This window comes from Macrosteles quadrilineatus, unplaced genomic scaffold (assembly GCF_028750875.1).
Source record: "Macrosteles quadrilineatus isolate MER2022 unplaced genomic scaffold, UCM_ALF_1.0 Scaffold_7__1_contigs__length_78375512, whole genome shotgun sequence".
Taxonomy (NCBI): domain Eukaryota; kingdom Metazoa; phylum Arthropoda; class Insecta; order Hemiptera; family Cicadellidae; genus Macrosteles; species Macrosteles quadrilineatus.
This window is the reverse complement of record NW_026542600.1, coordinates 32,927,090-32,950,398: the sequence shown is the minus strand read 5'-3', so window position 1 is coordinate 32,950,398 and position 23,309 is coordinate 32,927,090. Positions and strand designations below refer to the sequence as shown.

General features: G+C 34.9%; 1 protein-coding gene across 1 annotated transcript in view; it reads right to left on the bottom strand.

Moving 5' to 3' along the window:
- LOC128998908 (cell adhesion molecule Dscam2-like) overlaps positions 1 to 23,309 on the bottom strand; it is a 327,459-nt gene that overhangs the window by 69,103 nt on the left and 235,047 nt on the right. Inside the window, exons 5-9 of the mRNA XM_054425264.1 lie at positions 17,016 to 17,133; positions 9,177 to 9,488; positions 8,899 to 9,067; positions 5,483 to 5,762; positions 625 to 772 (exon numbers count right to left, since the gene is read on the bottom strand). Coding sequence (XP_054281239.1) covers positions 625 to 772; positions 5,483 to 5,762; positions 8,899 to 9,067; positions 9,177 to 9,488; positions 17,016 to 17,133 — 1,027 coding nt within the window. The remainder of the gene's footprint in view (positions 1 to 624; positions 773 to 5,482; positions 5,763 to 8,898; positions 9,068 to 9,176; positions 9,489 to 17,015; positions 17,134 to 23,309) is intronic.

Below are 23,309 nucleotides of genomic sequence, written 5' to 3'. Positions count from 1 at the left end.
AAAACGTGAAGAGGAAATAGAACTACAGAGAGAGAGAGAGAGAGAGAGAGAGAGAGAGAGAGAGAGAGAGAGAGAGAGAAGGAGAACTAAAGAGTTTAAGGGGTGGAGCTAAAACTTTCGACATTATTGAATGAGGTTTACCAGTAGAGGCTGCTTAATATGAAAAGTATTGCACTGATAACTCTCAACTCGGTTTCAAATATTGGCGTTTACAGGTAATTAAATTCCCACAAGTGATTTTCGTTAATGTTGCTCCTGTTAATGGTATTTAAAATTAGTTTAAGTCTTATCCACTTACAAGGGTGGTTTTGAAAATAACATTTTTGTGAAAGCTGAAATTTTAGTTACATCAAGCCCTAGCAAATATTTAAGATCGATATTAGAGAATTATTGGTCCGTTATTGAAGCAATCTTGGGTTAGCATTTTTGTTCTTATTATTGTTAATGTTCTGCACTTCTTACCCTTTGATGTTTAACTCCAAACACGATGTAATATGTTCTTGATTTAGGCCTATAAGTTTTAAAAGTAACACTATCTTAACACCCAAACTGTTATAAAACTTATAGTCTTAATGCTACAGTAAGTTATCTGTCCAAGATGAACATAAGGAAATATGCACTCACCGGTCAGTGTTGGAGGGCAGTGGGAGTCCGTCCAGTTTCCAGGTGATGTGAGGGGTGGGATTGCCAGAAGCGATGCACTTGAGGGAAACAGGAGGACCTGGTTGAAGGGTTTGCTGGATAAACTTGTATACCAGAGTGGGATGTGCGGCTGTAACAAAACCATTCTGTATCACTAACTGATGAAAACGAAAGAGATATAGGACGTCTACCATAGCAACAACTCACTCGTTGGTTTTGCTGTGACTATACTTAACTTAATTACTCTTTAGTAGTTGTTATAGAAAATTTAAACGATACGATGACATTATAGTAAAACGATGACTCAAAGATTATTAACGGTGAATGCTGAAAGGTAGGGACCGGTATATATTTCCAGGGGTCGGGGAATAATTGATTCACCTAGTTTATAATATAACTAAGATGCTTACATAGGCTAGTCAATATACAGTCAAAATAAGCATAACATCAAAATTAAGGTAATGGAAGTAAAACACATAGGATTTTGTCAACAAAGGTGTCCATAACATCATAAACATAATGTAGAAATGTATATGGTAGAGTTTTCGTTTGAATATATCTTCAAAATGAAAGAGGATATTTAAAAATAGATTTCAGAATTAAAATCAGCATGAAAATCTAGTTTATAATGATGTGTCACAACACTAGCAGTACATTATAAATATTTTATTTCTATCCAATATGGCGATCCAAGATGGCTGCCAAAAACGCGTTAACTATCGAAATGAAGTACTAACCACCGAATAAATTTTTTCTTCCCATTTTTGACTCTTAAAACATAAAATTTCTCAATTTCTTTCCAGACCATTTTGTAGAGCTTAAAAAATAAATAATTTTGTATATTGAAGCGTTGTGATATGCCTAACGGTTACGGAGATAATTGAAAAAAAACTTTAAATTTAAAATTCCTATGTTATTCTTAGGGAGAATAAATAAACTGTTGTAGTTTGCTTGTTTATGGATATATTTTGATAAAAATTTGGCAATTTTGTTTTTTTCATACTAAGCTATCAACATTTCAATAGAAAAACACATCTCAATACCTTCCCTGAAGATGGAAAATAGTGTGGACAAATTTGGCAAAGGGGTTAAGAGTCTTCTTTTGTCACGCTGTTGTTACAATGTAGAAGACTTTTTAAGAAATCAATGATTATTTTTGAGTTTGAGTTTGAGTTTGAGTTCCCTGTAGCAGCGAACCTAGGTACTCATTAAAATTCATGTTATTTAAATAGGAAATAAATCTGTCAATTTTCAGGGTATATTTTAGTAGAAATCCATCCAGGTAAACGGAAATTCGCTTAGTCTGCAGGTTTGCTGCGGTGGGGGTATTAATAAGTTTATGTCAGCTCAAACATTATTTTAAACGCATAAAGCTGTACCTTGGCAATGCGGTATAAAAACCTTAAAATATAGGAATTCAAAATGTAAAAATATCCTCGTTGTATTGAAATGAAAACTATTGCAAGGTTCTGTTTAACAAGCTAAAGGATGATTTAAAAAATATTTTCCGCTTCAACTCGTAACTCTAGAAAGTGTTTTCATTAGAGGAGAAGAGAAAGAGGAGCCGAGAGGAGAGAGAGGGAGAGGAGAGAGTGAGAAAGTAAGAGTGTAAGAGTGAGGGGGGGGGGGGTTTAAGGATGATCTGAGTTTCCACCAAGATAAATGAGGACAAACTGCAGTGCCAATTAAAGGAATGTATTGCTCCCCAGTTCATCTAGGTCGACTCGTCGTTTGGGCTCAACAGACAGATTCTTTCCTAGGCCTTTTGTCTTGCTTGGTTTCATTTTAATTCATTCAAGCTCACACGCTCTGCACATGGTGATTTTAGGTCCTAAAATGTTAATAAAGGATAGAGAGATGAAAAACCTCATAGAGATGGATTTAATGAAAAATGTGTAAATTGTAGAACTGAAAATAACAATAAGTTGTCATAACTCATTCCATTACATTAATTAAACACTTTAAAAATAGTTGTAATTATTTATGGTACGTAGTGTAATTTGTGTTTTTCTAACTCGTATATATTTGTCACTGTTGTTAGAAATCCCTATATTATAGTCAAATCATTTATATTTAGTATCCAGAAACAGAATGGTTTTTAGTACGTATAATTCTAACCAAGAGTTCACTTTATTTTCAATTTAATTTAGATTTAATAATACACCCGATTAAATCAAGTTTTTCTGCTTAAAACATCATTTACATATATATATATATATATACACACACTATAATAAGTCTTAAATTACATATATACAAATATCCTATACAGGGTGAGTTTTAATTGCCCCCCCCCACTTGTTTCTACATTTTTTCAAATATCAATCCCAGACCACTTCCAAACATTGTTGGGTAGTAAGTACAGTACTTCATTTTGACAAGGTGTTCATTTCCGGCTGCCATATTGGGTTCGCCATCTTGGATGCAAAATATTTTTTTCAAATGTAAAGGTGGGGTTGTGACCCATTATTTCGAACTAGATTTTACCCTGATTACATTGCCACAAACCGTTTTAAAAATCTTGATCCATTCTAAAGGGCTTTCACAAACTTTACTTTTAGCCCATTTTAACATTGTGCATTTACAAACTAAGGCCATAATCTCAAAATAGTGGTAGATAAAGATAAGTATACACCACCAGACATTGTCGACCTGTTTTCACTTGGTTATGACGGATGTAATTTTTTGGTCGCCATCTTGGATCCGCCATTGTGAAATGTGATAAATTATTTTAAATGTGAAAGTGTTGTGACCCATAATTTCGAAGTGCTTTTTAAAGCTGAACTCAATTCCTCGATCCTTTTTTTTTATATTTATATTTTAAAATATTGACATTTTAAACAACAAAATAAAATAATTTCATACAGAAAACTTTATAACAAAAATTGATTGCGGCATTGAGTTTAGCTTAAAAATGTAATTCGAAATGATGGGTCCCAACACCCCCTTCGTATTTAAAATAATTTATCACATTTCAAAATGGTGGATCCAAGATGGCGGCCAAAAAAATTACATCCGTCATAACTAAGTGAAAATATGTCGACAATGACTAGTGGTGTATAATTATCTTTATCTACCACTATTTTACGATTATGACCTTAGTTTGTAAATGCACAATGTTAAACTGGGCTAAAAATAAAGTTTTTAAAAGCCCTAATAACTTTGGAATGAATCAAGTTTTTTTTAACGGTTTGTAGCATTGTAATCAGGAAAAAAATCTTATTCGAAATGATGGGTCACAACCCCACCTTTACTTTTGAAAAAATAATTTGCATCCAATATGGCGAAACCAAGATGGTGGCCGGAAATTACGATGTTGTAAAAATGAAGTACTTACTACCCAACAATGTTTGGAAGCGGTCTGGGATTGATATTTGAAAAAATGTAGAAAAAAATTGGGGGGGGGGCAATTAAAACTCACCCTTTCAATGCACATATTATTTAGTGGGCCCTTGTGAAATATAGGAAAATAATATAGTGGTTTTGTTATTAAAATGTGCGGAGGAATAATAGCGAGTCACCACACATACATAACATTTTGTTATACATAAAATTATCAAGTCTAATTCAAATATTTTCTAGTGAATTATAAATTATTTCGTGATCTCGATGTTTTATTGGATTGAATGTGTTTTTATCTATTGTTTCAGATCCATTCAGATTTATTGTTATTGTAGTATTAAGTAGGCCTAATGAGAAGTACGCAGAATATAAATCCCTGACTAAATAAAATCACAATCACAATCGTCCTGAAAAGTGTTCGTTTACCATAAATAATGTAGCCTCTGTGTTTGGGAACCTTAGTGGAATTCTAAATAAGGCTTAGAATATACACTTTTGAGATAAGCTACTTATTATTGTTTTGCTGGATTTGTGTTTGTTTGCTGACTCGCGCCTAAGCTCCAATGCGAGTGTGTACTTTCTTCTGAGAAATTCCAAGAAAACAAAGCACTTCCTTTAACAAGCTGCATGTTTCATAGTCACGTCAGAACAAAATCAGCTCGTCGTGGGGAATTTACTTGAATAATAGAATCAAATTACGGATAACAAAGTGTTCTTCAAAGTTAGATTATTAATTATGAGCTATTAAAATAAAATGGTTGTAAAATCGTTTAGATATTTATTATAATCAAGTAGTTTATCCATTTTTTATTATGATTGGATTTTTTTATATTTAATATATGAACAAAAAATATATTATGCCTGAATGATGTTCTGCATGTACGTTAGCATACGTACATACAATACGTACTACTAAGTTGGACTTTTATAGGACAAATAAAGGATAATAATTATCACAAACAAGACATTGAATAAAAAAATATGTAACACTAATAAGATAAATCGTCTAAAGTGGTTTTTTTCCTAGGACGCTAGGCACGAGCCCAAAATTGTTTTTCACATTACTTCAGGCTAGACCTAGGGGTTACGGCATTATCACTTATATAAAATCCATTGGTTATTTGGTGAGATTTGAGCCTGGGACCCCATGAACCGGAGTCCCGCGCTCTAACCACTAGACCAGCTCGCTCCCCCAAATCGTCTACAGTAGTGGTTGCAAAAATGATGGGACACAGAGGTACATGCCCCTCGAACAGATGCAGTATACAAAAGAATGAAATGGAAGCGGGTTAACATTTAACGGTAATATTTGTTTGCTCTTTTACAATATTTAATCCATCGGTACATTGTATTAAAGTTTCTCTGGTAAAATCACGACTGAGCTTAACTTGAGATTCAAAATTTAAGATCACACGCCTCGTATAAGAAATACATTTCGAAGAGTTGTTAGTTTATCGTGTTTTAAACTATATTTAAGCCAACCTTAGTTTCTACTTACATCCCAAAACTAGCTGGACAGAAGCCTGAGCGCTATCAGCCTCTGCCCGTACAAGGCACTGGTACATGCCGGCATCATCCCGCTGTACCCGAGGGATGGGAAGCACAGGGTTCTGGGAGCTGTAGATGTGACCGACCACATGACCATCCTTGAGCCACACCCTCTGGAGCCCTGACGCCCCGGACCCCGAGGTCGCTTGACAGGTCAGGTTCACTGATGACCCGATGTCTGCCGTGAACTGCCCGGACGGCTGCAGGGTCACAGTGAGCGGCGATAACACCTGCAGACAGCAAGCACAGAATGAATTTATCTCAAAATCAGTCCGGAAGAATTGCTTCATTTCAACGGAATTTCATATTTGAATATTCGTTGAAGTAGACTTACCATTCCCACGTTAAACATGTAGCCAGTTTCAGATTGATAATGCACGTAGTTGAATTGAGTGCACCAATGTCAAATAAAGCATTTGAATGCGCTTTTCAACCAAGCCAAACAGGAAGGAAACCTCACAGTAAACTATAGAATCTTTGATTTTATATAATGAAAAACACTCCATTATAGAGTGGTACATTTATTTTGTATTAAATTGCAGACCTAAGCAGAATAAAAATATATAGTGCCGTATCAAGGAGAAGTCCGAAGACCACGATTTTATGGTTAAGGGGAAAATTTGATTATATTATATTTCAATAAACTTGATTTTATAAATAATTTCATGCATTGTTCAATCATATTAAATATTTACATTGTAGTAACTTGAATTGTAGTGTTTTACATAATGCTAAAACGAATGAAAAGACTCTTGACAAGGACGACGTATAAAATAAATATTGAAGAGGTTCCATATGCCTAACGCAATTCCTGTTCAAACTTTAAAAAATAATGAATTGCAAGACTTAAACCAATAGTTCAACCAACTAGGATTCAACTGTTAGCAGATTTGTGCTCCTCGCTGGCATCCAGTTACACGGGATGCAAATATTCATTCGAGGGATGACGCTAGAGAGCGCTAGACGTTACTCACATATGTCTTACACAGAATGTTAATTTATAGCTCACGCGATCGATTGTGTTTGAATCTCAGGAGTTGTTATGTCTTAGCCAGTTTAAAACCTAATGAAAGATGAATTAAATTGCAGACCATCAATGGAGGTTTAATTTTAAAATTGTTTAGCTTAAAACTTTAGTCTTCAAATAGTCTATTTTAGTCAAACTATAGCCAAGTAAAGTTATTTAGAAACATGTAAAACGCATACCTAAATGCGCCTACAAACTAAATTGAATAACTTTTCGAAATTTATATTTAACGAGATGTACATATTTTATAATAGATTTTGAATACGTTGAGGGAAATGAGTGTTAATGGGCTGTTTGATATTTATAGGCATATTTTAGAGTTTAAATTCATATGAATCTACAGGACAGTAACACATAATTTTGCAGAATAAGCAGAACACTGGTAAGTATAAATTACGTTATGCATTTGAAACACTTCTGATTTTCGAGGTGTGCGAAAGATGTAATCTCCTTAATAATTTACAAGTAAAGGCATATACGCTTTAAACAAATAAGAGCATACCAGTTGTTTTATATCCGCCACCCAGGGGTAGTGAGATGGAGGGGGGGGAGGCAATGCAGGTGAGTGTACCCGGGGGAACACAAACCGCTGTGTTGGAACAGACCATAACTTTAGCTTAGTTCTGCAGTTTAATACAAAAGATATGTACCTCCCCATTACGTGTTTGTTCTTTATCACTTTCTAACTTGTATAAACTTTGTAACTGGAAATACTTCCTCTTAACGTTACTGCCATACTTTCCGACATAACTTACACACTCACACTCGTTGTATAAAGATGCGGCTGGGACTCGTGTAAGTAAACAAATGAAGCGCATAAACAAGCGTAAAGCCACGGCTGTGAGTTATGGCGGGAGAGGTACGGGGAGCTGATAGTGACGGTATATACGTTAACTTGGCGTAGGATATAAATCTGGCGGGAACCCTGTAAAAACAAACTCATCACGACGATCTTCAGGGTGTAAACTTTATAAGTTATGAAGACGAATTCAAATTTCTCCGTTTATTACTAAGTACGGCAGTAAAGAAAGAGTGAAATACCCTTCATATAACTCCCTTGCTTCTCTGGGGAATTTTATAAACAAATGGTAGACTGTTCTTCTCAGTTTTACTCCTCTTTGTTAAACCCATTTAAATGTACATTCAGTGCTTTGTCTCTTGTGAGCTATTTGGATCTTCTTTGCAACAATATTTTCCACTTCTGGATTTTCTTAACAATGGAAGGCTCATAACGATTGTTTGACTTTGAACAAAGACTAATTAAGCCAGTTCCACAGAAAATGTGTTTAAGAAAATGTTCTGTAACCTTAAATCTAGTTATACAATTACCATGGTGCAACTAAAATCAAAAATAGTATTTACTAAAGAACACAATGGTTTTGTACAAATTTTTCATAGCTCTATTAGATCTACGTGGTAATCCATCATCACTAAGATAAAAACTTCTCATAAATATTTTAATAAAAACTAATGGTTAAAATTATTCTTTGAGTATTAGTGCATTCCAATTATGTTATGCAACACAGTTATATTAATTTATATTAGATCTGACTTATATACACTGTTGGCAAGCGTAAAAAAGGGTAAAACTTGGTTTATTATGTAGAAGCTTTCATTTATCATAATCATCAACATTTAACACAAGACATAACAATGTAAAATCATAAAACGACAACATTGTCATGTCTGTGAAGAGAATCTGCTATCCAAATCTTTACATATTTCTATAGACACAATTTTATCGTTTTCGCGTTTAGGTTCAAGGTGTAGGTCGTTTAGATTTAGGTAGTACTTATGCATTGACTATATTGGATACTGAAGTAAACCATCTACAGGGACCAGCTGTCACCAGTTTATTTCTAAAAAAAGAATAAAGTTCTGTGAGCCAGTTACAGAATGCGCAAGTGGCTAAAATTATATTTTCTACCTTATTTTGGTTGAAGATATAGTTGATGGGTCATTGCAGTTGACACAACTTACAATAAATCGTGTCATTGGGTTGACTTGGTAAAAATGTTCATGTATTCGACAGAAATCACTAATTTACATCCACTACGACGATCTTGATTTTTAAAAATGGCAACAATTTTAAAACGGGGATGCATTGCTTAGTTTTATCAATAGTCAAAGATAGCAGATAAAACAAACAGTCTGACAAGTTCCATAAGATTTAAATTTATAGTGGAAATGCTAGTTATTGGTTCATCAGAAACGTATATACTAAAAATGTAATACAGTAAATTGGATTCTAAAAACTATAGGATGTGTGTGGGTAGCTTAAAATCTATAATTGTTTAAAGAGCCAATATTTTCAATGAGCTGGTTTCAGACTACAGTACCTTCAAGGTGATATCGATGTGTTCCATCCCAACTGAGTTGTTGGCGACACACACCCAAGTTCCTCCGTCGGCTTCGTCAGCGTGAAGCAGGACCAGACACTCTCCGACCCGGAACATCCTGTCGTCCTCTACCACCTGACGTCGCAGTTGACCTTCCTGACGGTACCACCTGCAACAACAAGTGATGAGAATCTGCAAAGAGACCAAGAGACTGTACTTCGACCCGGAAAATCCTGTCGTCACTTGCAACAACAAGTGATGAGAATCTGCCCAGAGACCTGAGAGACTTTACTTCGACCCGGAACATCCTGTCGTCCTCTACCACCTGACGTCGCTGTTGACCTTCCTGACGGTACCACCTGCAACAACAAGTGATGAGAATCTGCCAAGAGACCCGAGAGACTTTACTTCGACCCGGAACATCCTGTCGTCCTCTACCACCTGACGTCGCAGTTGACCTTCCTGACGGTACCACCTGCAAAAACAAGTGATGAGAATCTGCAAAGAGACCAAGAGACTTTACTTCGACCCGGAACATCCTGTCGTCCTCTACCACCTGACGTCGCAGTTGACCTTCCTGACGGTACCACCTGCAACAACAAGTGATGAGAATCTGCAAAGAGACCAAGAGACTTTACTTCGACCCGGAACATCCTGTCGTCCTCTACCACCTGACGTCGCTGTTGACCTTCCTGACGGTTCCACCTGCAACAACAAGTGATGAGAATCTGCCAAGAGACCGAGAGACTTTACTTCGACCCGGAACATCCTGTCCTCTACCACCTGACGTCGCTGTTGACCTTCCTGACGGTACCACCTGCAACAACAAGTGATGAAAATCTGCCAAGAGACCGAGAGACTTTACTTCGACCCGGAACATCCTGTCCTCTACCACCTGACGTCGCTGTTGACCTTCCTGACGGTACCACCTGCAACAACAAGTGATGAAAATCTGCCAAGAGACCAAGAGACTTTACTCCGACACAGATCATCCTGTCGTCCTCTACCACCTGTCGTCCTGTAACACGTGACTTCGATCTTGACCTTCCTGACGGTACCACCTGCAACAAGTGATGAGAATCTGCCAAGAGACCGAGACATCATCCGACCGAGGAACATCCGTCCTCTAACACCTGACTTCTCTGTTGACTATCTTGACGGTACCACCTTTAACATCAAGTGATGAGAATCATTTAAGTTACTGTAGATGGGCTCAATGAGCTGCAAGTTCTCAGGAGCTTGCAATTCTCTTCTAGAACTTCCTTTTGATACATTTACAAATCGAACTAGTATTCAGTTAATGTGATCAATAAGGAATGCCACTCTCCAACCTAGCCTTTAAAAGAAATCAGGTCTTTTGCGGCAACACCTTATATAATAACAAATCTGATTAGTTAAATATGTATGGTTTTTTACAATTTAAAATTCAATAAATACTCATACTTCAATTAAAGTTAGAATGTTGGGAGAAAATTTGTGGTAAAAGGAATGGAAATAAGAAAGGGCCTATCCGTCAATTCGTACGATTAGGAAAAAATATTTAAGTACAGTATATTGATTCTTCTAACCAAATCGTCAGCTGATCTATACAAATTTATACAGCTGATATATTAAAACCTAAAGTAGTTGCTCAAGACTTCATTGTCCTGTACTGTAATAATACCTTTATTTTAGTTACTCCAATTATTCTCTTTATCAAAGCACAACATGAAAAATAACAACTGAGCTACAGAAACAATACTGATATTTTGCTATTTATTCAAAACAGGTCTAGCTAACAATTAAAACAGTTCCTTGAAAAGTAGTCCAAAACAATAAAGGGGTTTCTATGATGAAATATGAAACGGAGTGTACAAGGGCAGGTTTCACTATTAGCATCAATGAAAACTTCTACCATTTTCAAAATTGATATACGTGAAAGACTAGGTTATTTCTATATGATGATTGATAGCTCTCCAAAACGACAGGCTGCATAAGCTGCAATGATCGTATATTGTTTCTATACAGCTCTGATGATATTACATCTTTAGAATTATGGTTCTAGAGTAACTTTGATTTGCTTCAATCACACCTTAAATCTTTTGGTTTTCTTTAGCATTGTTTGAGACTAATTACGAACAAGGCTCTTTATTATTTGTAGCAACCTGCTTGTATGGACAGGGTTTGAAAAAGACCATCGAGAAGATTCGCGTCAATTTAATCTTTCAAATTAGTATATTCATGGCACAGTTTATAGTAGCTTTGCAAAAACATTATGTATACAAAATTATAGTCTTTTCAAGCCTGTTAAAAAAATGCTAATTAAGGTATGAAAATTCCTTGAAACAGGAATACACGTTTAATATCACTATTTTTGATATTTCTATTTAGTAAACTGATGTAAGAAGAGATTATTCTAAAAGTAACGTTTAAGCCAAAGATAAATACCAATACACCGGATTTTAACTATTCTCGTCTATAAATGGCAAAAACCTATGAATTCTTAAAAGAGTTGCACAGTAATAAATTATGATTTCTTATTCAGAAGAATTTGCAATACGTATTTATAGCAGTTAATTAAAAGGTTGTATTAAAATGAAGAACAACTTTGCATATTTTTGAAATTTGAAACCTACACATTTTTCATTTAACAGTTTCTAATCCAAATTTTACGTAACTAATTTAAATCATACGAAATAAATGAGCTCATCAAACTAGGCTTCTCAGAAACCGGAACTCTGGAGTGATTCAAATGCAATTTTGGAGCTGCATGTAATCATTTTTCTGATAATGTGCGGAGATATTAAAATTGCAATAAGGAAATGTAGAATAAAAACTGACGATTGCACACCAAAGTATAAAATTCCCTTTAGACTGAGCTTTGTTACGACTATTGTATGTGTTGCATTATTGTACATTATTGTTATTCGTATTGTATATTACTGTTTATTCAATTCAGTGAAACATATTAAAGCATGTCCGGGCGGGAGAGTGGTCTCAACTAAATCTTCGCATAAGCACTCTAAAATTTAATTAAACACACTTGAGCATACAAAAGACAAGATTCCCCAAACAAGTGAATATTAATTGAAATGTTGGAGTGAATAAATGTATAAATGTACAATAGAGACTTAATCTGGAAACATTGTTAGAATGCTTACCTGGTTTGTGCTAACAATCATAATGAATACGATGATAAATAGTCTTCCAACGATGTTTGAAATATATATACTACTTATATACATATATACCTACACTGTAGCCTATACATAGACGAGGAAAGGTGAGGGTACAATCAGACCCAATTGGAGATAATGATCAGCAGGATCGTTCAAAATCGATTACTATAATAACAAATATCTTAATATACAGGGTGAGTTTTAAATGAGTTCCCCCCGTACTTTTTTCTACATTTCTTAAGATAGCAACTCCAGACCACGTCAGATCATTGTAGAGTAGTAAGTACTTCATTTTGACTGGGTAAAAATTTTTGGCCGCCATCTTGGATCCGCAAAATTGGAATCAACGTTATTTTTTCAAATGTAAAGGTAGAGTTGTGACCCATCATTTCAAACTAGAATTGTACGTTGATTACAATGTCACAATTCAAAAAATCTTGATCCATTCTTAAGTTATGGGAACTTTTTATAATTTGATTTTTAGCCCATTTTAAAATTGTGCATTTACAAACTAAGACCAAAATCTCAAAATAGTGCTAGATAAAGATAAGTATACACCACCAATCATTGTCAACCCATTTTCACTTGGTTATGACGGATGTATTTTTTCGGCCGCCATATTGGATCCGCCATTTTGAAATGTGATAAATTATTTTAAATATGAAGGTGGTGTTGTGACCCATCATTTTGAATTAACTTTTTATGCTAAACTCAATGCCGCAATCCGTTTTTCATTTTCATATTTAGTTTTTGAAATATTTACATTTTAAATAAAATAATTGCAACATTTCCTCAAGAAAGCTTGATAACAAAAAACGGATTGCGGCATTGAGTTCAGCATACAAAATTAGTTCAAAATGATGGGTCACAACACCAATATAACAAAATAGTTTATCACATTTCAAAATGGCAGATCCAAGAATGGTGGTATATAGTTATCTTTATCTAGCACTATTTTGAGATTATGGTCTTAGTTTGTAAATACACAATGTTAAAATGGGCTAAAAATAAAGTTACAAAACGTTTTCATAACTTTAGAATGGATCACATTTTTTAAACGGATTGCAGCATCGTATTCAGCGTAAGAATCTAGTTTGAAACGATGTGCAACCCTACCTTTAATTTTGAAAAAATAACTTTGTATCCAATATGGCGGATCCAAGATGGCGGCCAAAAAATTATACCCAGTAAAAATGAAGTATTTACTACTCTACAATGATCTGACGTGGGCCGGAGTTGATATCTTAAGAAATATAGAAATACCCCCGCCGCAGCAAACCTGCCGACTAAGCGAATTTCCATTTGTCTGAATTGATTTTCAGTTAAATATATTTTAATAACATTAGGTTTAACGAGTACCTAGGTTTGCTGCTACAAGGAAACTAATAAAGTGTGTTTTTGAGTAAAATATTGATAGCTTAGTACAAAATAAATAAATTTGCCAAGTTTGATCAAAATATATCCACAAACAAGCAAACTACAACATTTGACAATATTTTCCATAAGAATAACATGGGAATTTTAAATTTACAATTTTTTTAATTTTCTCCGTTACTAATAATCGAACAAAAATACTTTTATATACTAAATTATTTGTTTTTTTAAGCTCTTTAATAAGGTCTAAAGAGAAATCGGGAAATTTTGTGTTTTGAGGGTCAAAAGTGAGAAAAACCAATTTTTACCCCATAAAACCCCCCGTAAAGCCCCGTTCCCATGGTCCGATCGTGCTGGTTCGCGAACTCATTCAAGTTTATCCCGCTTTACACCTCTAAACCAAATTTCATCAAAATCGGACAAAAATTACTCAAGTTGTCGCGTTCACGGACGTATATATATATATATATATATATATATATATATACATATATAAAAATTTGAACGAATGGTGTTTTTGGCCTCTGGGGACATCAAAATGAAAAAGTAAATCAGTCCCGGGTCTAGGTCTTACCGTGCCACCTACGGTAATAGCTACTTCCCTATAGGGAAATTCGCTAAAAAGTAAGGAGAGAACTCATTTAAAACTCATCCTGTATATTTTCCCGCCTTATAATGTTTATAGTATGAATGTAGATACATCCAATATTGTTCGAAGACAATACAAGAATTTTAGTAGAACAAGCTAAATTCTAATCAAAGAGTTGTAAAACTAATGATTTTTAAATATTAAATTTAATTCCGCTGGTAGACATACTAATGATTAGAAGATTATATCGGCTAGGAAGCCTAGAGTCAATAATGGGTTACGGGTAAGCCGAACATCCGAAAATCTGCTAAATGCCATTACTTGGCCGTTACCATTAGCGGGTGTTCGTAACACCTTGCCGCTGACTCTATAATACCTCGGATTTAGACCATTAACTTACATCGAGAGGAATAATTTAGCATACTTTTATTGAATCTAAAGCTTTTAACAAGTTTGATGCTGGAAGCTTTAATGGATAGTAAGTATCTTTTAACCCACATAGAGCCAACATTGTGATTAGAGGTGGTATTTAGATATTGAACGTAAACATAGTAAGTTTGTTAATGGTTGGATATAATGATGAACAGTGTGCTTATGGTTTTTAGATAAAATATGAGTACATAACAGTTTTTCTCACGTTTGATACCCGTCATTTTTCTTTTTTGAATAAGAGGAAAATAAAGCTTAAGGTGGCAGTGAATCTCTTAGACTACTACACGAATGACGCAGATGTTCGGAGGGATTTGAACTGGGGTCTCTCCAGAAACTCTGTGCTAAAACAACAGGGCTAGCCTTTTTGACATATCCTGATCGTATTTCCATGTCCCATCTTTCTAAAATATCGCACTTATTAGATAGTTCTCATACAGACCGACTGGTTTGAAAGACTTTTTGGTATTCATTTGTGGAATTATTTATACTACAATAGAAGTTTATGCGCATTTTTTAATAGGAAGGAGCTAAAATATTTCAAAAATAAATTTTTGTATTATAACTACTTAAATTTTTTACTTCTAATTTATATTCACTAAAAAAGTTCATTATTGCAGTGTTTGCAGTCTAATATGTATACAGAACTTGTATGGGGGGGTTTCTTAATGCAATTAAATCTTTTAAGGCTCATCACAAGAAAGGATGTTTTTGTAAATTGAGGATATGCCAAGGCTTCAGAAGTAGCAAGCCAACATTTACAAATGTTGTAAAATCATAATGAATTCTAGCAAAATGACAAGGTTAATATTATACTATGTAATAATAACTCGTATTAGTCATAAAATGAGTTTTACCATACGGATATTTTTTTGTCTAACCGGTTAGCTAAAATTAAGTGTTATAAGGAAACTGTCGAAGAACAACTTTTAGCCAATAATGATACTAATGAAAATCACATTTATTCCAGTGAATAAAATATAATTTAAACTTTCCTCAGATAATTGGAATCACTGTCTGATAGCAAACATGTTGCTATTGAATTATCAACGATTTTCCTAATTTGTGTTTAACAAATATACAAGGTAGAATGAAGTTAGTGTTAAAAAATTGTATGTGTTAAACTACTTAGTATTGGTGACAAAATGGCAATAATTTAGATTCTCATACACTCACAGGTAGGTAGGGAATAGTAGACAAATTAATATTTTTTTCAAAATCTTTACATAAAATGACTATAAGTGAACTGAAATTTGTTTTTATTTAGAATGTAATGCCATTTTCAGAAACCTCATAAAATTTCCAATGATAATAGTACAGTCTCATTGAGATGAAGCATCTGTATTTAAGCCTTCATTCTGCAACAGAAGTTTAAATTTGTGATTTTTGAGAAAAATGCGGAGACTTTTACATATGGCCATTTAATGTAAGAAAATACAAATATTTTGAAAAAATCTTAATTTGTCTGTTATTTCCTACCTGTGAGGATATGGAAATCTAAATTAGTCCCATTTCGTCACAAATACTAAGTAGTTTAGCACACAAAAATTGTTGACACTAACTTCGTTCCAAATTGGACACCAGAAGTTAAATAAAAAAAAAAAACAGTTACAGTGATTAAAATATGCGAATTTTATGATATTCGAAACATTTAATTATTTAATGGAAAATAAGATTGATTGTTCTAAATCATCTGACAATTTTCGTCAGATAGGTATATAAACGTTTTTTAATGTCCCACCTTCACATCCTAGGAACGGGTTCTAGCCCGTTTAAACACATTACTTTAGGCTATTCCTAGAGAGTTGTGGCATTATCACAGAGAAAATCCATTGGGGATGGACAGGATTTGAACCTCGAGACCTCAGGCACTTGAGCCCCGTACTCTAACCACTAGACCAGCTCGCTCTCCAACAAATAGGTATACAACGATTCTTTGTGTACCTTAGCTATACTGTACAAGTTATAATATTATGATCACAGCATAATCATACTTATGTATTCACTTTTTCTACATGAAAATTGACTATTAGTTTAAGATCTTATAGATTTAAAGCTATCTGACAACAAAACGTATTTCAAATATCTTAATCATATTCTCTTTTATATTTGTAAAAAACACAAATACTATAAACTTAGGTCAGGTCTTAGTAATATTAATCTCAGATACGAATTACGCCTTAAAAACATGATTGTAAAACGTATAAATGTACATTATTCCTTATCATTATTATGATTCTCTTTTATATTTGTAAAAAAACATTAATACTATAAACGTAGGTCAGGTCTTAGTAATATTAATCTTTGATACGAATTACGCTAGAAAAACACGATTGTAAAATGTATAAATATACATTATTCCTAATCATTATTATGCAATTACTGTACCAACTAATTTAAAAAAACTATCTAAGATGCCACCAAATAAATTAATAAAACAATTTTATCTTTAATTTTAGACCCTAACCAGAACGGTTAATATGTTACTAAACTCTATGTTTCCAAATAATAATATGATAAGTCTTAAGTACAAATACGAGAAGATAGTACTGTAATCATGACAGTACCTGAACGATGGCGGTGGATTCCCTTCGGCGTAGCAGGGCATCACTACTGAGTGGTCTTTCTTGACTGAAATTGTTACGGTTTTATCCAAGGCTCTTGGGGCAGACATCGTAGGGTGATCTGAAACAATATCGGATAAAAAATGAAAGGATATCTCATAAAATATCACGTGAAATATATCAGGTAATTCAGTTTTGTTTGTCTATTCGTTTATACAAAGATCAGATGAATACTTTGAGCAATATACTCCTTTAGCTATACGTTATTAATTTATATCAACACCAAAGGCGTTTACCTAGTTATGAACATAATGTCATCTCTGAAGATAAACGTTCTGAGAAACAAGAATTCGGCAGTCTAATCATGACTCATGTTTTACAGATTAAAAAAGGCAAGTGGAGAATAAGAAGCAATAATACTTTGAAATCATATAGCGAAAATAATCTATGATCACCACAGTAACGTATGACAGGTCAAAGGAAAAACAATAAAAATTATCTTGGTGAGACTATATTTCGCCTAACATAAGCGAGGGGTGATTTGTAATGGTAAGCTTATAGAAGAGTTAGGAGTGCAGGACCGAGTGCCGATTGGCTAAACACTTTGACGAGGGTCATTTTACAGCCTGAGGTTTGGCGGGGCGAGTGCTGGCCGGAGCACCGGGCTCTTTTCAGGCGTCTGTTTGGGCTCTTTTCCTATGCGCCCGTGCCGGCCAGATATCAGTGACCGGTTTCACGGTGCGGCGGGAATGAGGGTGGAAAGATCGACCAGGGGGGATGTGCAAAATTTGTTTTAGGGATAAAATTAAACTATTAAAACCTAACCTATCCTAACACAACCTAACCAAACTTGCTGGTTATGAAACAATTTAATGAAGGTTTACTAATCGAAACGATATAAATTTTCAATGGATATTAGGTTAGCACAGTTAAGAAGTCCAAGTCCAAGTCTATATGACTGTCGCAACTTGCGCCACGTCTCGTGAAGCTCCTGCTCGCTAGGAGCATATACTTCTGGTCTGCTGTGGGTCCAAGCCCTGGTAGCTCAGCTACCTGTAGACGCCAACGTCGTTATGCGGGTTAGTCGTCGATCCGGGGGCGGAGCTGGGGAACACCTCAGCAACCAGGTCCCTGATGTGTTCCCACGGAGAAACATCCGCCGTCTCTTCAAGTCTTGCTCGAAGGCCGTCGACGAAGTCTCGGAGAGTCGTGATGGCTGCGGAGTCCCTGATTACGGAGTTCCTCACGTACGAGGGTGAATCTGTCGCCTGTCGAAGAGCCTTACTCTGGACGACGAGCAGCCTCCGTCTAGCGGTTCTGCAGGTGAGGTGGTACCTTGCAGGGGCTGCGTACGTGAGGAAAGGCCGTAGCAGGGCCGTGTAGAGACGAACTCTTGCAGCCGTCGACAACTTCCTTGACCGCAGCAGCGGGCGGATGGCGCCAAGAGCCTTCCTGGCGAGGTCGCCCTCTCGACGTGGGGAGTCAGGGTGAGTCGCTGATCCAGCAGGACGCCGAGGTACTTCACCCGGCGCTTCCATGGGATGTTGGCCCCGTCTAGGTGGAGGTGTTGACCATCTCCGTTACATCCTGCCCACTACATCCCTTCCTCTAATACCCCTCCCCTGAATCACTCTTACGCTCTGGGGAGTCAAACGGCACTCGGACCTATCTGTCGCTTTTGACAGTTTATAATACCCACGACAAAGAATAGAACGGCAATTGCTCCGTTTCCCACGAGTGAGTAGTTAGGATGAAAGAAAGGAAGGCGCGAAGAGGAACCAAGAAGATTGTTTAGAAGATTGGGATGAGTAATCTAGTTGTGGATGCGTCTCTGACCACTGCTGAAGAGGGCCCCGAGCTACGGCATAACACATCTTTCTTTCTATCTATTTTTATAGTTTTAACATAGGTTTAAAATTACACTAAAGTAAAATATTTTATACTGTACCAAAGTTTTTGCAAGGGAAAGCCTCTAACACCTTAAAATAATTAAGATTATGCCAGAAATTAAACCCCCTTTCTTTCACACTGAAGTTTGGTCTCCTAATAAAAGCTAGCAATAAACTATTTTACTAAATTTCAAGATAGTAACTTGACCAGCAAGGATATTTTAACTGAATTAGCTTTGGAGATTTTGTTCTGATCGTATTGTAAGGATGGAATCGTTTTTCTTCTCTCAGGACACCATATATCGAATCAATGAAGTAAATTAGTTATGTTACCACGATTAAACATTTTTAACCGTCTCTTAATGTCTTGGTGAAAAGGCAAATAAATATAGATCTTATATAGTATAATAACATCTGAATTCCTTAGCAAAAAAACAAAAAGCTTGCCTCATTATAAAACTGTTTACATTTTCTAATAACACGAAAAGCATACATTTTTACAGCTTGGTTCAGTTTTTAAATTTGTGATTGCTATCTGTAAACAACTAAACAATTAAAAGGACTGCATTTTGCTTTACCCACGGTGTGATCATATATTACTGAGGTGGATTAAGATAGGAAAAGGGCTGGTAACGTTACAAATCCCTTTAATTTAAGTAAGGTCACAACGTGGGTAAACTCAGGTAAATTCTGCAGTGCTACTGTGTGTTGCTCCTTTACTAATAGCAGAAATTGTCGTGAACCTGTACTCTAAATAGAGTTACAGTTTGTTTCATAATTAGCAGTAAACCTCTTAATGCTAAATATATATTTACATTATTTTCACAAAATAAATACTGCGATTTAAACCTGCGAGGAAAAGAAACCTTCTAAATTAAATTTAAATTATATTTTATAAATTTAAATTATAATTTAAAACCTGCTTTAAACCATCTTTTAGGTTTTTGGAAGGGATAACCAGTTCAAACATATTCAGAACACCTTGGACATTAGTTGGAATACTAAGTTAACCCTTATATTTAACCATAGATTTAACTACGTCCCACCTTCACATCTTAGGTCGCTAGTTCAAGCCCGGAACTGGTTTACTGATTAATTCAGACCAGTCTTAGAGGGTTGTGGCATAATCACGTAGATAAAATCCATTGGTGATTGGCAGTTTTTGAGCCCGGGACCTCGAGCTCCGACGCCCCGAGCTCTACTACTAGACCATCCTGCTCTCCACATTTAACTACGATAAAGTATTTAACATAAAAGAACCAACCTGATAAAAATAAAAAATAAAACTAAAAACATGTGATTTCACGTTAGCTTATAATATTTTAACTACGACCTTTTTTAAACTAGCCTTTTCAGTACAGTTCTTGGAATTGAAAATATTTTTTTACAGCATTGTTTACTTACTCTAAAGCAATGTTTTTTTTTTGTTTTTTTTTACTTTACAACACTAGTAACGGACCAATGAGGTTCAAGGATTAAGAGAAAATAAGTAAAATTGTAATGCTGCACACGTAAACTTATCAGCTGTTAAGACCAATTTAATTCTTAATAAATGGTACAATGAGTCGTTGCATCACTGTCAGTAGTATGTTTTCTGTGCTGTCAGTGGCAATGAGAGGTTATAAACGAAAACATAACCTCTCTTAGAAGTCAGGAGTAGTGATTGTCAGTAATTGAAAAACGGTCGTAAGTAAAGTAGTGTACGCAATTTGCGTAAATAGTCATTACACGATCGACATGTAAAAATTAACGCACGTACTTTCCGTATAAGAATATATTATTTGTTAAATATCAACTTGATATTCAATTAAAAGATTTCTACGTTCATTTTGTAACAGATTTAAAAGATATTTCGGTACCAGAGTGAGAAATAAACTGGTTAATGGGGAAAATACCTCTGAAATCTTGGATATTAGAAATACTTCAACTTTTGATAAATCTTATTATTAAACATAATAATAGTGTAGTGTATCCTTCTGAGTGGGACAAGTTTTTGCCTCAAAATCTACTCTTTCGCTGGTATATCATTAATAGGAAGGTTATATCATTGACTAAGGAACCATTATCTGTGGTATTATGTACTTTTAATAATTCATAAATGAACAGTGGTGAAATGTCCTTAATTACTAGTTTATGGCTTAAGAAAATAAATTTATTAGTGATAAATTGTATGTACATAATATGTAATGTAAACATAACATGTATCCTTCTTGAGACACCATTTTTATACCCAAACACTATTTTAGTTAGTGTACGGTTATATAAATATCGGTATGAAATAAAAGTTAAGAATGCGTGCTGTTTCCATTGGTATTGTTTGCGAATAATACTGTTGAATGGAATTTGCAATAACATTTGTGAATATTATTAAATTTAACTACGATGTGAAACTTGTTAAACTTTACTAGACGTACTTGTTATGCTGGTTAGCGAATGGTAAACATTACAATAAATGATATTATAGGTCTGGAGAATTGGTTTGTATTTTGTGTTCGTTCTAAGTAATCTGTGAGTAGATAATTATTTTGGACTGACGTTATTTGGCCACTATGCCAACACGGAAGACTATATAAAGCCAACTGTATACTGTATTATATTTAACCAATAAAGCACGGGCTATCTATCTATCAATGGAAAACTACTCGAAAACAGGGCCGAGTAATTGCATGAATTTACTAGGAAATCTTGATAGCTATGTGGGTGTCCTGGTAAAAAATTAATTAAATTTCCAAGAAAATTATGATTTCAAAGATGACTAAAATAGATAAAGTTTCCACTTGCAATTTACTACTAAACTTATGCTGCACGACATACTAATACTAGTCTGCATAAAATTGTTACACAGCATATTTTGGCGATTCACAACTACAAAATGTTCAATTTAACATTCTAACTCAGATCGGAAGATTTGAGGCTGACTGTAACGAGTATAGTTAGAAAAGTAAACGACTTCTTTGGTTGAAGTTTCCAATCAATTTCACCAATGGGGTTGGAAATAAAGGAAGCGAATGATGGTTCTTTTCATGGAATCCAGACTGCTATTAGTCATTGAAGCGGTATTGTACTTTTGTATACAAGTGCTTCGCCTCACAACCCACTTATAGATGTTGCTTATAGCTCATTACCCTGGGTTTGAACTTCGCTTCAGACTGTTTGTAATTGCTTCTGAAACCATAACAGTTTTGTGACGATAAAATATACACATAATATAATAATGGTAAAAGAATACATGTTGATAGGATTTTCTGTTGAAATAACAAATCTTCAGGATCGAGTTTCTTTTATAAAAAGTTACATTTTCATAGTTGTGCAGTACAAAAATGTTAAAACACCCGTCTGATATTGAAGGCTTTTTATGTAAGACATATTGTTTTGAATTTAATACTATTAGAAGATATTATGGCAGGGTCTAAAACAAGCGTGTTATACTTTTAGGCATCTAATATTGCTTATATCTATTTTTCTGTATCTGCATCATTGGTATTTTTTTTTTTTGGAAAAGTGGTCAAACCTCAAAATGAGCAGCTAAGTCTGAGACGCCAAACTCCTTATCATGAACATATAACTGAAAAATAACTTTTCAATTCCTTTTGTTCACAAATCAATTAAACAAGTATTATCCTTTAGTTATGGTTCAGTTGGATTAGTGGAAATTGCAGCATGCCACTCGAACATGTACCATTTGCTTTACAAATAGTTTGTTTCAATAGTTAACTTCCAACCATGACCGGAAAGACGGATGAGATATTCAGATGTTAATTATACGGGACTTTTAGTCCGTTGCATTTTTAAGGGGATGCCATCTTATTAGTGTTGCAGTGCGGTGACTGCGGCTACGAACTGTGGGTTAGATGTTAAATATTCCGTGTGCATCTGTTTGACAGCGTGTTTAGCATGTGCAGAGGGGATAGGCCAGTTGCTTATCTTTTGATACGAGAGGGTGGCTTTGTCCTGTTATCAGTTCAAGCCTCAGAGGTGCTCTACCCACTAGGGACACTATTCAACCTACACCATATCACAGATTAAAATCTCCCACTATCACCCTCACAATACTCGTTTCTTCATCTTTGTACTGACTGGGAAGTGGGTCTAGTCATTGTTTTGACGTAAAGGGGGAAAGTCAAGAGTGTATTTGAGCTAAAGAGGGTTGTAAAACATATCACTAGTACAAGTTAATATAGCCTAACAGTGTAAACTTTAATTTTTAAGAAGAAAATTATCTTCTAGGGTTATTACAGTTATTACAGATGCTGCTTGTTTTGTAAACACTATATTGGTAAGTTATAGTTGATGGTAAGGTATTAGAAATTTAATTCAACTGTTAGCATAAGGTATTGCGAAAAAACTAGAAACTATCCTGATACACAATAGGCATAAATAATTAAATGACCGACTGGGATAATTTTTT